We start from the raw sequence: 18,227 nt of genomic DNA, 5'->3' as shown, positions 1-18,227 counted from the left end.
TCTACTTCTTCCACTTATTATACACTTAATTTCTTCAATATATACATGGTGTGACTTACAAAGAAGCTTTTAGTAAGCAAATAAGGCTTTTCCTTTAGTACTAATTATAATAAATATAATATTTATAAAAAATTTTAATCAGTGTTTTCAAAAATGGATTTAAAGGACAATTATACAGGGAATCAGCCACAAGTATGAGGTAAAAACAAATGCATAATACACACAAAATTAAATTTTTGTGTATACTAATAGTTTATAATTCTTAAAATATGTAGTCAAAATTATTAAATGAATCTTTTCCAAAATTTTATCACAATGTATCTCACTATAACAAACACCAAAATTTTTACTAACAAAAATATTTCCATATTTATAACAAAATATTTCCAAGTGTTGCCAATGGTGAAATTCAATGTCACCTCCGTGCAAAGAATTTGTTTTCATCATTATCTTTCAAGAATGTCTACATATTAGAAAGGTATCACAAACAAGGATGTCAATGTGCTTGATTTCTTGTCCTATTCAACCTATCCTCCCAAATGTTGATTTATTTAGAATAGTAAAATGCAGAGCCTGGAGAAGTCATTAAGTAAGAAGGGCATCTGAAGTACAAAAGCTCAGCTAACACTGAGAAATTCATTTAAGGATTTGAATGTGAAGAATCTATTTGGGGGTGGTAAATCATCTTGAAAGAACATCTACATTTGTTTATTTGCTTTAAAAAATAAGTGAATGGGAAGGAAATTACACTACTATATCACAGGGATTACATACCAGTCCTTCAGATTTATTAGTTTCTTTGAAATAGAGATCTAATACCAATACAAAGTGTAAGCTAGGGGTACCTGGGTGGCTCAGTCCGCTAAGCTTCTGATTCTCGATTTAGACTCAGGTCATGATCTCAGGGTTGTGAGATGGAGCTGTATTGGGCTCTGCACTCAGTGCAAGTCAGCTTGTCTCTCTCCCTCTGTTCCTCACTCCCGCCACCACTCCATAACCCCTGCGCCGAGCCCCTCCCGCAGCATGTGCGCACACTCTTTCTGTCAAATAAATAATGATCTTTAAGAAAAAATATGTAAGCTGAACAGTTTGCGAGTGTATGCATGCGTACATGCATCTGTATACACATAAGCAGGGAAATGTCCTATATATGCCCAGTCTGGGTCTATCAGGTTTTATAGGAACTTCTCTGCAAGCAAAGAAAGGAACACTTTTATTAACATGATTTCAATTAAATTCCAACACAATTCTGCGAGCTTGTTGTAATGGTATGTAGAATGCATCAGCAACAAAATCCAATATCCCAAAGGTGTCATAATTACATCAAAAAGGAAATGAAGCTTTTTACTTCAAATATTGTATCTTTCTCTTTTTTTCTTTTTTTAAAATTGTGTTATGTTAGTCACCATACAGTAAGTATTAGTTTTTGAGGTAGTGTCTATGAACTATTATATCTTTCTAATCCTGAGTAGGATAAGATGTTTCCTTGTCAGTAAGTCATCTAAGATTTTTGCCCAAGATATGGGGGGAGGGGTTCTTTTTTTGAAGTCACTAGTTAATCTAACATAGTTAATTAGTTATACTGAAACAGGAAAGTTTTCCTGATTGACTGGGCTAGGTGTTTAGGTATTTTTCCTGGGCCTTATTCTTAAAGAACATTCCAGCAAAGACATATTGGGTTTGGGGCACCTCGGTGGCTCATCATTAAGCATCTGCCCTCGACTCAGGTCATGATCGCATGGTCCTAGGATCGACACCCGCAATGGGCTCCCTGCTCAGCGAGAAGCCTGCTTCTTCTGCCCTCTGCTTCTCCCTCCCTGTTTGTGTTCCCTCTCTCGCTGCATCTCTCTTTGTCAAATAAATAAATAAAATCTTTAAACAAAACAAAACATGTTGGGCTTAGTGAAATAAAAAGATTTGTTTAAGTGAAGAGGCAAGTAGGAGTCAGTACTAAGAAAATGAAAATATTTTTGGCAGGGGTGGAATAAGGGCCTATTTTTTTTTTCTTGTCTTATTCAGCCTAATTTCCAAGTATGTCATGCAAATATGTATGCTTTTACTTATTTCTTTATATATACTATTTATTTATTTATTTGATTGAGAGAGAGGGAGCACACACTCAAGTAGGGGGAGAGGGAAAGAGAGAATCTCAAGCAGATTCTCTGATGAGAAGGGAACCCAAAGTGGGGTTCCCTCTAACCCTGAGATCGTGACCAGAGCCAAAACCAAGAATCAAAGCCAAGGTGGCCCAATTTGCATGCCTTTATCTCAAATATTTCAGTTCAAGAAGAGCCTTTTTGTTGAGAGGCAAAAAAAAAAAAAACAGCAGGGGCAACTAGCTGTCTCGATCAGTATAGCCTGAGACTCTTGATCTCAGAGTTGTAAATTCGAGTCCCACACCAGGGGACTTTAAAAAGATAAAATCTTGGGGCACCTAGACAGCTCAGTAGGTCATGCATCCAACTCTTGATTTTGATTCAGATCATGATCTCAGGGTCAGGGATTGAGACCCCCATATTGGGCTGTGTGCTTGGCATGAAGTCTGCTTGAAATTCTCTTTCCCTCCCCCCGCCCCCACTAATGCACACACTCTCCCTAAAATAAGTAAATAAATAAATAAATAAAACCTTTTAAAAAAAATAATAAAATAAAATCTTCAAAAAATAGATCAAGCTCTGGATTCTATTAAAATCAGGCATCCAAATAAGAAGCAATTAAACAAAAAAGAAGAAAATAAAACAGCATGAAAAACATGTAAGTAAACCACTCAAGGAACTGGGACAAGCTAAATAAAACTTCACCACAAACAAAATTTTTAATGAATTTTTAATAACCATAAAATGATATTTAATTCTCTTTTCTATTCTTATATAAATTTACTAATTAATTTAATAATCTAAGTAAAGAACTATTTCAAATCTGGTTTAATATTATACTGGGGGGTGAGGAGTCAAGATGGCAGAGAAGTAGCAGCCTGAGACTATCACCTAGCAGGAGATCAGCTAGATAGCTTATCTAAAGATTGCAAACACCTACAAATCCATCGGCAGATCGAAGAGAAGAACAACAGCAATTCTAGAAACAGAAAAACAACCACTTTCTGAAAGGAAGGACTGGCGGAGAAGTGAATTCAAAATGACGGGAAGATAGACCCCGGGGGGAGGAGCCAGCTCCCAGTAAGCGGCAGAGCAATGGAACACAAAATCAGGACTTTTAAAAGTCTGTTCCGCTGAGGGACATCACTCCAGAGGCTAAACTGGGGTGAAGCCCACACGGGGTCAGTGTGGCCTCAGGTCCTGCAGGGTTACAGAAGGATCGGGGGTGTCTGAGAGTCACAGGGCTTACAGGTATTAGAACGGGGAAGCCGGCTACAAAGACAGAGCTGACAGTAAGCTCACAGCTCAGGGTTACCTTGAACTGGTCGCAGGCTCGGTGAGCTCAGAGCACGGCGAGAGGTCAGGCAGACGGGAGTGACTGGGCGCTGTTCTCTGAGGGCGCATTGAGGAGTGGGGCCCCAGGCTCTCGGCTCCTCCCGGCTGGAGACCAGGAGGCCGACATTTGATTTCCCATCCTCCGGAACTCTACGGAAAGCGCTCAGGGAACAAAAGCTCCTGAAAGCAAACCCGAGCGGATTACTCAGCCCAGCCCCTGGTAAGGGCGGTGCAATTCCGCCTGGGGTAAAGACACTTGAAAATCACTACACCAGGCCCATTCCCCAGAAGATCAACAAGAAATCCAGCCAAGACCAAGTTCACCTACCAAGGACTGCAGTTTCAATACCAAGGAGAGCAGCAGAATTCCAGAGGAGGAGAAAGCAAAGCATGGAACTCATGGCTTTCTCCCTAAGATTCTTTAGTCTTGCAGTTAATTTAATTTTTTTTCTTTTTCATTATTTTTCTCTTCCTCTGCTAAAACTTTTTTAACTTTTACCCTTTTCTTTTTTAACATTTTTAACTAGTTTATCTAATACATATATATTTTTTTCTTTTTTATACATTTCTTTCTTTGTTTTTTTTTTTTTAATTCTTTTCTTTCTTGCTTGCTTTCTCTCTTTCTGAACCTCTTTTTAACCCTTTCTCCTCCCTCACGATTTGGGATCTCTTCGGATTTGGTAAAGCATATTTTCCTGGAGTTGTTGCCACCCTTTTAGTATTTTACTTTCTCCTTCTTATACTCTTATCTGGACAAAATGACAAGGCGGAAAAATTCACCACAAAAAAAAAAAGAACAAGAGGCAGTACCAAAGGCAAGGGACCTAATCAATACAGACATTGGTAATATGTCAGATCTAGAGTTCAGAATGACAATTCTCAAGGTTCTAGCCGGGCTCGAAAAGGGCATGGAAGATATTAGAGAAACCCTCTTGAAAGAAATAAAAGCCCTTTCTGGAGAAATAAAAGAACTAAAATCTAACCAAGTTGAAATCAAAAAAGCCATTACTGAGGTACAATCAAAATGGAGGCTCTCACGGCTAGGATAAATGAGGCAGAAGAAAGAATCAGTGATATAGAAGACCAAATGACAGAGAATAAAGAAGCTGAGCAAAAGAGGGACAAACAGCTACTGGACCACGAGGGGAGAATTCGAGAGATAAGTGACACCATAAGACAAAACAACATTAGAATAATAGGGATTCCAGAAGAAGAAGAAAGAGAGAGGGGAGCAGAAGGTATACTGGAGAGAATTATTGGGGAGAATTTCCCCAATATGGCAAAGGGAACGAGCATCAAAATTCAGGAGGTTCAGAGAACGCCCCCCAAATCAATAAGAATAGGCCCACACCCCATCACCTAATATTAAAATTCACAAGTCTTAGTGACAAAGAGAAAATCCTGAAAGCAGCCCAGGAAAAGAAGTCTGTAACATACAATGGTAAAAATATTAGATTGGCAGCAGACTTATCCACAGAGACCTGGCAGGCCAGAAAGAGCTGGCATGATATATTCAGAGCACTAAACGAGAAAAACATGCAGCCAAGAATACTATATCCAGCTAGGCTATCATTGAAAATAGAAGGAGAGATTAAAAGCTTCCAGGACAAACAAAACTGAAAGAATTTGCAAACACCAAACCAGCTCTACAGGAAATATTGAAAGGGGTCCTCTAAGCAAAGAGAGCCCACAAGCGGTAGATCAGAAAGGAACAGAGACAATATACACTGACAGTCACCTTACAGGCAACACAATGGCACTAAATTCATATTTCACAATAGTTACCCTGAATGTTAATGGGCTAAATGCCCCAACAAAACACACAGGATATCAGAATGGATAAAAAAAAAAAAACCATATATATGTTGCCTAGAAGAAACTCATTTTAAACCCAAAGACACCTCCAGATTGAAAGTGAGGGGGTGCAAAAGAATTTACCATGCTAATGGACATCAGAAGAAAGCAGGAGTGGCAATCCTTATATCAGATCCATTAGATTTTAAGCCAAAGACTATAATAAGAGATGAGGAAGGACACTATATCATACTAAAAGGGTCTGTCCAACAAGAAGATCTAACGATTTTTAATGTCTATGGCCCCAACGTGGGAGTAGCCAACTATATAAACCAATTAATAACAAAATCAAAGAAACACATCAACAATAATACAATAATAGTAGGGGACTTTCACACTTCCCAACTGAAATGGACAGATCATCCAAGCAAAACATAAACAAGGAAATAAAGGCCTAAATGACACGCTGGACCAGATGGACATTGCAGATATATTCAGAACATTTCATCCCAAAGCAACAATATACACATTCTTCTCTAATGCACATAGAACATTCTCCAGAATAGATCGCATCCTCAGTTCTAAATCAGGACTCAACCGGTATCAAAAGATTGGGATCATTCCCTGCATATTTACAGACCACAATGCTCTGAAGCTAGAACTCAATCACAAGAGAAAGTTTGGAAAGAACCCAAATACATGGAGACTAAACAGCATCCTTCTAAAGAATGAATGGGTCAACCGGGAAATTAAAGAAGAATTGAAAAAAATCATAGAAACAAATGATAATGAAAACGCAACAGTTCAAAATCTGTGGGACACAACAAAGGCAGTCCTGAGAGGAAAATATATAGTGGTACAAGCCTTTCTCAAGAAACAAGAAAGGTCTCAGCTACAAAACCTAACACTACACCTAAAGGAGCTGGAGACAGAACAAGAAAGAAACCCTAAACCCAGCAGGAGAAATCATAAAGATCAGAGCAGAAATCAATGAAATAGAAACCGAAAAAACAATAGAACAAATCAACGAAACTAAGAGCTGGTTCTTTGAAAGATTAATAAAATTGATAAACCCCTGGCCAGACTTATCAAAAAGAAAAGAGAAAGGACCCAAATAAATAAAATCATGAATGAAAGAGGAGAGATCACAACTAACACCAAAGACATATTATAAGAACAATTATAAAACAATTATAAGAACATACTATGAGCAACTCTACGCCAACAAATTTGACAATCTGGAAGAAATGGATGCATTCCTAGAAACATATAAACTACCACAACTGAACCAGGAAGAAATAGAAAGCCTGACCAGACCCATAAACAATAAGGAGATTGAAACAGTCATTAAAAATCTCCAAACAAACAAAAGCCCAGGGCCAGACGGCTTCCCGGGGGGAATTCTACCAAACATTTAAAGAAGAACTAATTCCTATTCTCCTGAAACTGTTCCAAAAAATAGAAATGGAAGGAAAACTTCCAAACTCATTTTATGAGGCCAGCATCACCTTGATCCCAAAACCAGACAAGGATCCCATCAAAAAAGAGAGCTATAGACCAATATCCTTGATGAACACAGATGCGAAAATTCTCACCAAAATACTAGCCAATAGGATTCAACAGTACTTTAAAAGGATTATACACCACGACCAAGTGGGATTTATTCCAGGGTTGCAAGGTTAGTTCAACATCCACAAATCAATCAGTGTGATACAACAAATCAATAAAGGAAAGAACAAGAACCATTTGATAGTCTCAATATATGCTGAAAAAGCATTTGACAAAGTACACATCTCTTCCTGATCAAAACTCTTCAAAGTGTAGGGTTAGAGGGTACATACCTCAATATTATCAAAGCCATTTATGAAAAACCCACCGCAAATATCATTCTCAATGGAGAAAAACTGAAAGCTTTTCCACTAAGGTCAGGAACACAGCAGGGATGTCCATTATCACCACTGATATTCAACATAGTACTAGAAGTCCTAGCCTCAGCATTCAGACAAAAAAAGGAAATTAAAGGCATCTAAATCGGCAGAGAAGAAGTCAAACTATCACTCTTCGCAGATGATATGATATTATATGTGGAAAACCCAAAAGACTCCACTCCAAAACTGCTAGAACTTATACAGGAATTCAGTAAAGTGTCAGGATATAAAATCAATGCACAGAAATCAGTTGCATTTCTCTACACCAACAACAAGACATAAGCAAGAGAAATTAAGGAGTCAATCTCATTTACAATTACACCCAAAATCATAAGATACCTAGGAATAAACCTAACCAAAGAGACACAGAATCTATACTCAGAAAACTATAAAGTACTCATGAAAGAAATTGAGGAAGACACAAAGAAATGGAAAAATGTTCCATGCTCCTGGATTGGAAGAATAAATATTGTGAAAATGTCTATGCTACCTAAAGCAATCTACACATTTAATGCAATTCCTATCAAAGTACCATCCATCTTTTTCAAAGAAATGGAACAAATAATGCTAAAATTTATATGGAACCAGAAAAGACCTCGAATAGCCAAAGGGATATTGAAAAAGAAAGCCAACGTTGGTGGCATCACAATTCCGGACTTCAAGCTCTATTACAAAGCTGTCATCATCAAGACAGCATGGTACTGGCACAAAAACAGACACATAGATCAATGGAACAGAAGAGAGAGCCCAGAAATAGACCCTCAACTCTATGGTCAACAAATCTTCGACGAAGCAGGAAAGAATGTTCAATGGAAAAAAGACAGCCTCTTCAATAAATGATGTTGGGAACATTGGACAGCCACATGCAGAAAAATGAAATTGGACCACTTCCTTACAGCACACACAAAAATAGACTCAAAATGGATGAAGGACCTCAATATGAGAAAGGAATCCATCAACATCCTTGAGGAGAACACAGGCAGCAACCTCTTCGACCTCAGCCGCAGCAACATCTTCCTAGGAACATCGCCAAAGGCAAGGGGAGCAAGGGCAAAAATGAAGTATTGGGATTTTATCAAGATCAAAAGCTTTTGCACAGCAAAGGAAACAGTTAACAAAATCAAAAGACAACTGACAGAATGGGATAAGATATTTGCAAACGACATATCAGATAAAGGACTAGTGTCCAGAATCTATAAGGAACTTAGCAAACTCAACACCCAAAGAACAAATAATCCAATCAAGAAATGGGCAGAGGACATGAACAGACATTTCTGCAAAGAAGACATCCAGATGGCCAACAGACACATGAAAAAGAGCTCCATATCACTCGGCATCAGGGAAATACAAATCAAAACCACAATGAGATATCACCTCACACCAGTCAGAATGGCTAAAATCAACAAGTCAGGTAATGACAGATGCTGGCGAGGACGCGGAGAAAGGGGTACCCTCATACACGGTTGGTGTGAATGCAAGCTGGTGCAACCACTCTGGAAAACAGCATGGAGGTTCCTCAAAATGTTGAAAATAGAACTTCCCTATGACCCAGCAATTGCACTACTACTGGGTATTTACCCTAAAGATACAAACGTAGTGATCTGAAGGGGCACATGTACCCGAATGTTTATAGCAGCAATGTCAACAATAGCCAAACTATGGAAAGAACCTAGATGTCCATCAACAGATGAATGGATAAAGAAGAGGTGGTATATATACACAATGGAATACTATGCAGCCATCAAAGGAAATGAAATCTTGCCATTTGCGACTACGTGGATGGAACTAGAGCGTATCATGCTTAGCGAAATAAGTCAAGCAGAGAAAGACAACTATCATATGATCTCCCTGTTATGAGGAAGTGGTGAGGCAACATGGGGGCTTAAGGGGGTAGGAGAAGATTAAATGAAACAAGATGGGATTGGGAGGGAGACAAACCATAAGTGACTCTTAATCTCACAAAACAAATTGAGGGTGCTGGGGGGAGGGGTGTTGGGAGAAGGGGAGTGGGGTTATGGACATTGGGGAGGGTTTGTGCTTTGGTGAGTGCTGTGAAGTGTGTAAACCTGGCAATTCACAGACCTGTACCCCTGGGGATAAAAATATATTATATGTTTATAAAAAATTAAAAATTAAAAATTAAAAAAAAAAGTAATATTATACGGGGGGAGAACAAGTAATTTGGGGTTTTGAAATTTTCCAAAAAATTCCATAAAGACCTTTAATTTTAAGCTATGTATCACTGGAAAATTTTAGATTAGGACTCAAACGTCATGCAGAAGTAAGAGAATGACTTACTTGCAAAAGCTTGGACTAGGTCTATTGAATAGGAATCTGGTTGGTAGTAGTAAAAGCTATTTTCAGTGAAAGGAAATTGTAATCATATGTAGAAAGCACATTTATACCATTTAGAGTGTGATAACTGAACAAATGTTTAACCTAAAGTGAGAACAAGGGGCACCTGGGAGGCTCAGTGGATTAAGCCTCTGCCTTCTGCTCAGGTCATGATCTCATGGTCCTGGGATTGAGCCCCGCATTGGGTTCTCTGCTCAGCACGGAGTCTGCTTCCTCCTCTCTCTCTGCCTGCCTCTCTGCCTACTTGTGATCTCTCTCTGTCAAATAAATAAAAATCTTTAATAAAAATAAATAAATAAAAATAGAATGAGAACATGAATAATAATGTTCTGGCTGCTACATTTTTCCATATTTCTAAATAATTCTGTCTTGAATTTATGGAATTAGTTAACTCTAAAACAGTGAAAAATAAAAAATATTCTAGATATTTGATCTTCATGATCACTGCCTCAGGCTAGACAAACAGAATATAAATTAATTAGAGCAATGTTCTGTCTTTATGAGGCACTAAGGCCTATCTTTAATTCTACAAATTCCAATGTTTTTAGCAGTAAAGTAGAATTGATCATTTTTTCATGTACTGACATCTTTAACCAAAACAAAGATACTTCACCTACTGTTTATTTTCCACAACGAAACTAGCAACAAAACTATTTTTCATAAATTTCTTGATTAAAGATCTGTTGTACTTTTTGAGAACCTGAGTTTGTTCATTCTTCAGCCAATAATATAGCTGTTGTCCAGCATAACTAGTCAGAATTACAGGCTAATCAGAAATTTGCATTCTCATATGATTCTTTCTAAAATTTTACCTGAAAAGATAGACAAGTAAGTCAAATTCAAATACGACCTTACTTCCACAACTTCCCATTTCCTTGGTCGCCTTTTTGTGTACCTTTTGGATCTCTCATAAGAGACACCATCTCTAGCAAAGTAATTTTCTTAGAAGTCTTTTGCTTTTGGTTTAATGCCTCTGTTTCTTCCAATACCTTCTGATTTCCTCTGGCTTTGTTTTTTTGTTTGTTTGTTTGTTTCTCCTTGTTACTTTAGTTCCTTACTCTTCTCTTTATTCATAATCATCTTCTTTTTTCACTTTATTATTTTTATCCATTTACTTTTTCCAGTTGTACTTATGACTCTTATTCATACTCTCTCATCTGATCATTTCACTGCTTGTTTTCTACGGTTTTATTTTTTTTCAGTAGCTAATATTTCCTTAAGCTCATATTATATATAAAATGTGCCACAATATCAATAATAACACATTTCAATCAACTAAATATATTCAGTGCTAATTTCATGTTACAAATATCAACTAAAACTATTACCAACTCATTCTAAGAGTCATGTTTCAATAAATTTAAACATTTATCAGTAAGTTGAGATTTCTGGTGAAGAATGCAGTATCAGTTGGACATGATCAGACTAAGTATTTGTTCAAACATGTAAAGGAACAGACGTGCTCTCTATATAGTAAAATGACAGGTTACAGAAAATAAATCCAAAAAGCCTTTCTTAAAAATTGTATGTGATAATGCTAATGGTTCAAAGCTAGCAATTCTGAGAATAATATTTAGTCTTCTTAAACATGACTAACTAGGCAGGAGAATCCAATGTATGTATGATAGTGAGATGCTGCAATTTTTATTTTCCCTTATTTCTCATTTTTCCACATCTTAGTGTCTGAGGAGTGGGAATAGCTAGAAAAAGGGAGGTAAATTGAGGCTTTAGGAATAAACAAAGAAAACTAAGATTTAAAATATATAGTATTTAACCTGAAGTTAATAACATGTCTTGTTAAAAGAGGTACAAGGTTGCTCTGCTAGGCTTTAAGGAGAACACTAAAAACCACAAGCATTTTATTATGTTATGCATGAAAAGAAGTACACTTCCTTATGCCAATGGTGGAAGCCAAGCATTACAATACTAACATTACAATGATGTACAACTGAAACATAGCTGAATTACAATTTTCTAATTTTCTAAAATAAAGCAAGCCAGCAAAATCTTACTTACTATATTTTTCTATATAATGGAAGCATATCTTTATCTCCCAATATTTTTATTTTCCAATTCTAGTACAAAGTAATTCTAAAATTAAAATAACATATATATCAATATGTATAAAAATGTGAATTTTCAAGAAGCAAGAGTTGATTAATTTTTTAAGTAGGCTCTACGCCCAGCATGGAGTCCAATGTGGGGCTCAAACTCATGACCCTTAGATCAAGACTGAGCTGACATCAAGAGTTGGATGCTTAACTCACTCAGCTATCCAGGTGCTCCAACAGTTGAATAATGTAATTTTTCTGAGGTCTTAAGAACAACCATTTAGACCAAAATGTGCTTTACTCTGTTTTTAAAGAATACTTTTCAAAGAGTACTACTATTCAAAAGGTGTGATCATAGCACTGATACAAGTAGTACTCACAAGGGGCTGTAAGATGGAACAAATTGTTTGCTCAACCACTTACTACAGAAATTGTGCAGTAAAAGATGGCTCTGAGAAAGGGAAGTATTCTTGATGTGACTAGAACAGATCTCATTAAATAGAATGTGACTTGAAAGATTTCCAATGAAAATGGATATGCACAATTACCAGTAGGTTTCCAGATTATGCAATTAATCCTAACTTCTCTGGCTCTGACTTCAGAAGCAGTCTCTGAGAAATAGTTCTCAAGGCAAGATTACAACCTCCCGCAGCACAGGAAGATGCTGGATGTGGATTAGTTCTTAGAGCCCAGAGTTACTAATGAAAAGGTTATTTAAGGCCTTTAGTACTTTGATAAAAGAACACATTCTTGGAGCTGTTAAAACGTGTTTAAAAACTACTAAGACCATACAAAAAATATTAAACATCAACCATCAAATGCTATATTGATTAAAGACAAATTATGTATCATCTAATTATCTCACATTCTTCCTTCCATCAAGACTGTTGATTGAAGAATTCCATGGGACTGTCTTCATATAAGCACTACATTTTAGCCACACTATTAAAAATGTTGAAATAAATAGCTACGACAAGTCCAATGGCAATACTATTAATTCTAGTTTCATTTCCTTATGTATAATGCAATTAATTTCCTTATTTTATTTAAAAATACGCTTTAAGATGGGATTGGGAGGGAGACAAACCATAAGTGACTCTTAATCTCACAAAACAAACTGAGGGTTGCTGGGGGGAGGGGGTTTGGGAGAAGGGGATGGGATTATGGACATTGGTGAGGGTATGTGCTTTGGTGAGTGCTGTGAAGTGTGTAAACCTGGTGATTCACAGACCTGTACCCCTGGGGATAAAAATATATGTTTATAAAAAATAAAAAATTAAAATTAAAAAAAATACGCTTTAAAATTCCAATTTTTACATGTTCGTTTGAATAGTTGTTGCTTTTTTAAGATTTTAAATTGAATTAATTATGCATAATTAAATATGCTTCTACATACAAAATAATGGATCTGGACCTCTGCTGTGTACAATATACAAAAATTAACTAATAATGGATCAAAGACCTACATGTATTAAGCTAAAACTATAAGACATTTGGAAATTTATATGATCTTGGATCAGATGATTTTTGAAAAATATGACACCCCAAAACATGTACCATCAAAGAAAAACAGATAAATTGGACTTTGTCAAAAACTTTTGTCAAATGGTATTATTAAGAAAATGAAAAGACAGTACGTAAAATGAGAAAAAAAAAACTGCAAAGCATAAATCTGTTAAGGGGCTTGTATCCAAAAAATATAAAGAACTCTCATAACTGAAGAATTAAAAAGCAGCCCAATTAAAAAATGTTCAAAGAAAAGAAACAGTCATATCTGTGAAGGACATATACAAGTGGCTAATAAGCACATGAAAAGATGCTCAACATCAGTAGTTATTAGGGATATGCAAATAAAAGATATATCACTTCACATCCACTAGTAATACTATAATTAAAAAAAAAAACAAAGTAACAAGCACTGATGACATTTAAAGAAATTAGAACATTCATATACTGCTAGTGGAAATGTAAAATAGTGCAACTACTGGGGGAAAATGTTTGGCAATTCCTCAAAAATTTAAACACAGGATGCCCATATGACCCAGCAAGGTAACAAAGAGCACTGAAAATACATGTTCATGTAAAAACTTGTACATTAATGTTCACTGCAGCATTATTCGTAAGAGCCAAAAAGTGGAAACAACTTAAATGGCCATCAGCTAATGAATGGGTAAACAATATGTGATAAATTCATAAATGGAACATTATTTAGTCATAAAAAGGAATGAAGTAAGTCACATGCTGCAACACAGATGAAACCTGAAAACATTACACTAATTGGAAAAAATTAGACACAAAAGGTCTCATATGATTCTATTTATGTGAAATGTCCAGAATAAGCAAATCCTTAAGGATCAAGAGTGGATTAGTGATTTTCAGAAAATGGGAAAAGGAGGGAATTGAGACCAACTGCTGCTAGGATGAAGTATCTTACTAGGGGGATTGAGATGTTCTGAAAGCAGCAGTAGAGATGGTTGCACAACATAGTGAGTACACCAGAAACCACTAAGTGTACAATTTAAAATGATAGCATTTCATGTTATGTGACGTATATCACCATAAATAGTTTAAGTATGCTTAACTATGCCATTTTGATAAGGTTTTTTACAGAAAAAAACTGTTTAGAGCAATAAAAAATTATTTCTATTTTTCTATTTACCAAATTAGAATACTCTAAAAAATTCTATACTGTGTCAGAAAAAAATATTTAATTATGATTAAGCTGTCTCTAACTTGCTATACTTCTTAAATTATCACACTTAACACCTAAAACCTCCATATTCATATTAAGACCCAAGACCTCAATTACCTGTGTGTTTAGGAGAGAGACCCCTTCTCCAAATAAGTAGGATACCTAATGATTTAGAGAAAAACCTGTGCGTATTTATTCAGCGTGAACAACAGTGTCCTAAACTGCAGACTGCCTCAGTGTTTTTGGTTCATGAGATTTCTGAATAAATAAAGAAATACCAAAGAACACTTAACTGATAGAAGTAATGATTTCCTTCAGCTAGAAGATCCTAATAGACCAAATGGGCCCTGAGGAAGTAAACGGTCTCTAGAATTCTCAATTACAGAGTGAATAATTTCTTAGAAGAAATGGGCATTTCACAGCTTTCAGGATGTTGATAATTTATGAAAAAATAGATCACAATATATATTTGAATGAGGTACATGCTTTGTGGGAAAGTCACTTCAATTCACTCCAGTAAAGTAGTTTGTTGATACCAAAGTTTTACGTATATCAGTCACTGTCAATTTGGTAATTTTATTTAAGAATAAAGTAAAGACCATTTTTAAATGGAGAAGATAACACGAAAAATAACTTCAAATCTTAAAAAGTTAAGATTTGTACCATTAATTCATTAAGATTGTTCAACTTATAATGTTAGGATAGGCAACCACGTATAACTTCATCACATTGAACTAACTGGATTTCTTTTGTTTCTATATGTAAATGAATGTGTTTTTATATACATAAAAGAAAATAACCTCGCTCACCCTCTGATCAACCTGATCTATCAAAACAGGCTCCGTTAGAGCCAAAAGCTGAAGCTCTCATAACTACAAACTTCAAAGTGGCGTATGTGACATGAAGTCTCAGAAGCCAGTGTTGCACTCCCAGACAAGTGTCTGGAAGGCACAAAATTCTTAGGAATCCCAGGTTGTCGGGAAAACAAACATTGGGAGTGTTATCCCATTTCTACTATCTCCAAATTCTTATTTTTCTGTCACAAGCTAATATCTGGAGCTCTAAATTCCAATCTCCGAATTTTTACACCGAAGACTAAAGCTGAAAATAACCTTGAGTTTGTAATAGGCCTTCTCTCACGTATGTAAAATACTTGACTAAAGGAAAATTGGGCAGGGAATCATAAATCATAAATCAGCTCACTAGTAAACTGCTACTAATTGCTGGCACAAAGACCTCTGACTAAGTGAAATAAAGGTGAGTTAATGACAACATCACGACGTCATGTGTTTTGCTGACTTATTTCAATGATAAATAATTTTATGAAGTGTTCACTGAGGTATCTGAACTTTTCTTTTTCTGAACTGATTTTCTTGGGGCACCTGGGTGGTTCCATCAGTTGAGCATCTGCCTTCCACTAGGGTTAAGATCCCAGGGTTCTGGGATTAAGCCCCATGTCGGGCTCCCTGCTAAGTGGGGAGTCTGTTTCTCCCTCTGCTCCCACCCCCCCCACCATGAAGTTACACATGGTTGCCTATCCTAAAGAGATCAATCTCTCTCTCTCTCTCTCTCTCGCACATGTGTGCATAAATAAATAATAATAATAATTTTTTAAACTGATTTTTTTCTTTTTGAAGAACACACCTGAACTTTCCTTTCAATAACTATTTTTTCTTTTTTAAAAAACTTTTTAAATATTTCAAGAACTCTTTTTCTTTTCTCCTAAGTCATCAAAACATGTCTTCATAGTCTCTAGAATATATCATAGATTTCTAATCAAGCCTACTATACTTTATTTTGAATGTCAAATCAAAATAAACCAAGTCTTAAGAACTACTATTTATCTCAAGTTATAAATCATTAACTTAAGAAAACAACATTAGGATATGGGACTTAAAAGAGACTTGCTCTACCATGTAGTATTTGCCTAAAATTATTTTTATTTTTGTATTTGCTATTTAATGCCGGGGTAGATGGTCTACATTCGTTCATAGCTCTTCCCTATTCCCATAGAGTACTTCTGGAGTTCAGAAGTATGTGATAATAACAGCATCAAAGGCTAACACTGAAGTAGAAAACCTCTTTTATATAAAATTACAATTTTCTTCTTTTTTGTTAATTAAAATACTTTATGCTTTGCCTCAATTGTGTATAAGAGAGTTTTGCTTGAGTGGAATAAATATAGGAACATGTGTTATATATTAAAAAAAGAATTATAGTAAATAAATCCAAAATGTGAATGGACATTTAACTTATGGTTAGGAAACACATTATTTTCTAAGTAAGACTAGATCACATTATTTTAAACAGCTGAACTTTTAAACAGTAAGAAATAACATTAAGATATTACTATGTAGAAACTTGGAAAGATGGGGGAGCAGAGCACATAATTAATTTGTACTGAATATTGTTGTTTTGACAATCATTTATTATCATTCTAAAGCACTATTATGCATGAGGGATAGCTAGGAAAACAAGTCTGTTAATTTAGTCTTAAAGGTAATGAAATAAGAAAAATACTTTAAAATCTTATTCTATAAAGGGAAAAAGAATATACTTTATCTTGCTTGACTATAGCTGTTGCTACAGGGATTTGTAATATTTTATGCACCACTATGATATGACAAACCTAAATTTCAAATAGACTTCAATTTAATAATTAAAATCTTCTCGAAAATATGAACACATATATAAACTGATACACTTTAAAAATACATATACAAATAAAAATGTGTTTCACTGGAAAAAAATTTGTCTCTGCTCTTCTTTTTTTTTTTAATTAAAGATTTTTTTTTTAAGATTTATTTATTTATTTATTTATTTGACAGACAGAGATCACAAGTAGGCAGAGAGGCAGGCAGAGAGAGAGGGGGAAGCAGGTTCCCTGCTGAGTAGAGAGCCCGATGCGGGGCTCGATCCCCGGACCCTGGGATCATGACCTGAGCTGAAGGCAGAGTCTTTAACCCACTGAGTCACCCAGGCGCCCCTTCTCTGCTCTTTTTCCAATAAAGCCTCAAAATACCTAAAATGTTTCCTATAATTATTTATATGTGGTACAGGAAGTCCTGAATACAAGTTTATTTCCTTCCTCCTTATATCAGTGTTTACTATGTACATGTATGAACAGAATCATATGCATACAAAACAATTATATTATGTACTTAGTTTTCTATTTGTAAGGACAAATTTACACATGATATTCATTGTTTATCAGAAAGAAGCTAGAAAATAATTATTTTCAGTAGCACATGGAGTTCATTCTACTTACTGTTGAAGAGCCCAGTGCAGATTTTGGAGACCTAATTATTCCAGCAATTGAATGACGAATAGACTCAAACTTGGATAGCCTCTCCTTTCTTTCCTGGAGAGATTAAGAAAGAAGCCTTCAGCAATAGTAAACTAGTTTATATACAGTTATGCTGGGCATTTAGATATTTATCCACAGCTAATCACATATTCCAACTAAATAAAATGCAATCTTCCTGACATTAAAGATGGCAAATAATCAAATGCATAGGAACTCTATAGTATTTTCATTTCTTAATGAATGTCTTGGTTTTGCAGAAAAATAAGAAAGAAATAAAAATTCATAAGACAAGAGAAAAAAGAAATGTATAGGAAATTCATGGGAAACCAAATATTAACATGTGGGAGAAAAAAAAAAAGATAAAAGCTCTAAGGAACCAGTCTAACATACATTTCAGATAGCACCATAGTTGAAAGGGATTTTCAAACAAAATATAATAGAGAAAAATCAGCAGGAGAACTATACTGAACACATTTTTTAAAACAGTGAATTCCACAAAGATTCACAGGATCACAATGACAATGATGATGACAACACCACCAAAGGAGAACTAAAAAGGTAAATAAGGGGATGAGGGTAGAACTCCTCTAAGTAAAATCAATCCAGCTACTTGCTTTAGGATGTATATTTCTAAGCATCATATATCACAATTGAAGGAAACTTTCCTTA

General features: G+C 35.6%; 1 protein-coding gene across 5 annotated transcripts in view; it reads right to left on the bottom strand.

The window, feature by feature from the left end:
- Window positions 1–18,227, bottom strand: part of FER (FER tyrosine kinase) — a 483,097-nt gene that overhangs the window by 261,624 nt on the left and 203,246 nt on the right. For all 5 annotated transcript variants that reach the window (XR_009354080.1, XM_059175617.1, XM_059175616.1 and 2 more), the window contains one exon: window positions 17,520–17,612. Coding sequence is in view for 4 of the 5 variants with exons in the window: in XM_059175617.1 (XP_059031600.1) it covers window positions 17,520–17,612 (93 nt within the window). In the remaining variant the exon portion in view is untranslated. The remainder of the gene's footprint in view (window positions 1–17,519; window positions 17,613–18,227) is intronic.

The sequence above is a fragment of the Mustela lutreola genome, chromosome 5, assembly GCF_030435805.1.
Source record: "Mustela lutreola isolate mMusLut2 chromosome 5, mMusLut2.pri, whole genome shotgun sequence".
NCBI lineage: Eukaryota > Metazoa > Chordata > Mammalia > Carnivora > Mustelidae > Mustela > Mustela lutreola.
This window is presented reverse-complemented; position numbering and strand designations above follow the sequence as displayed.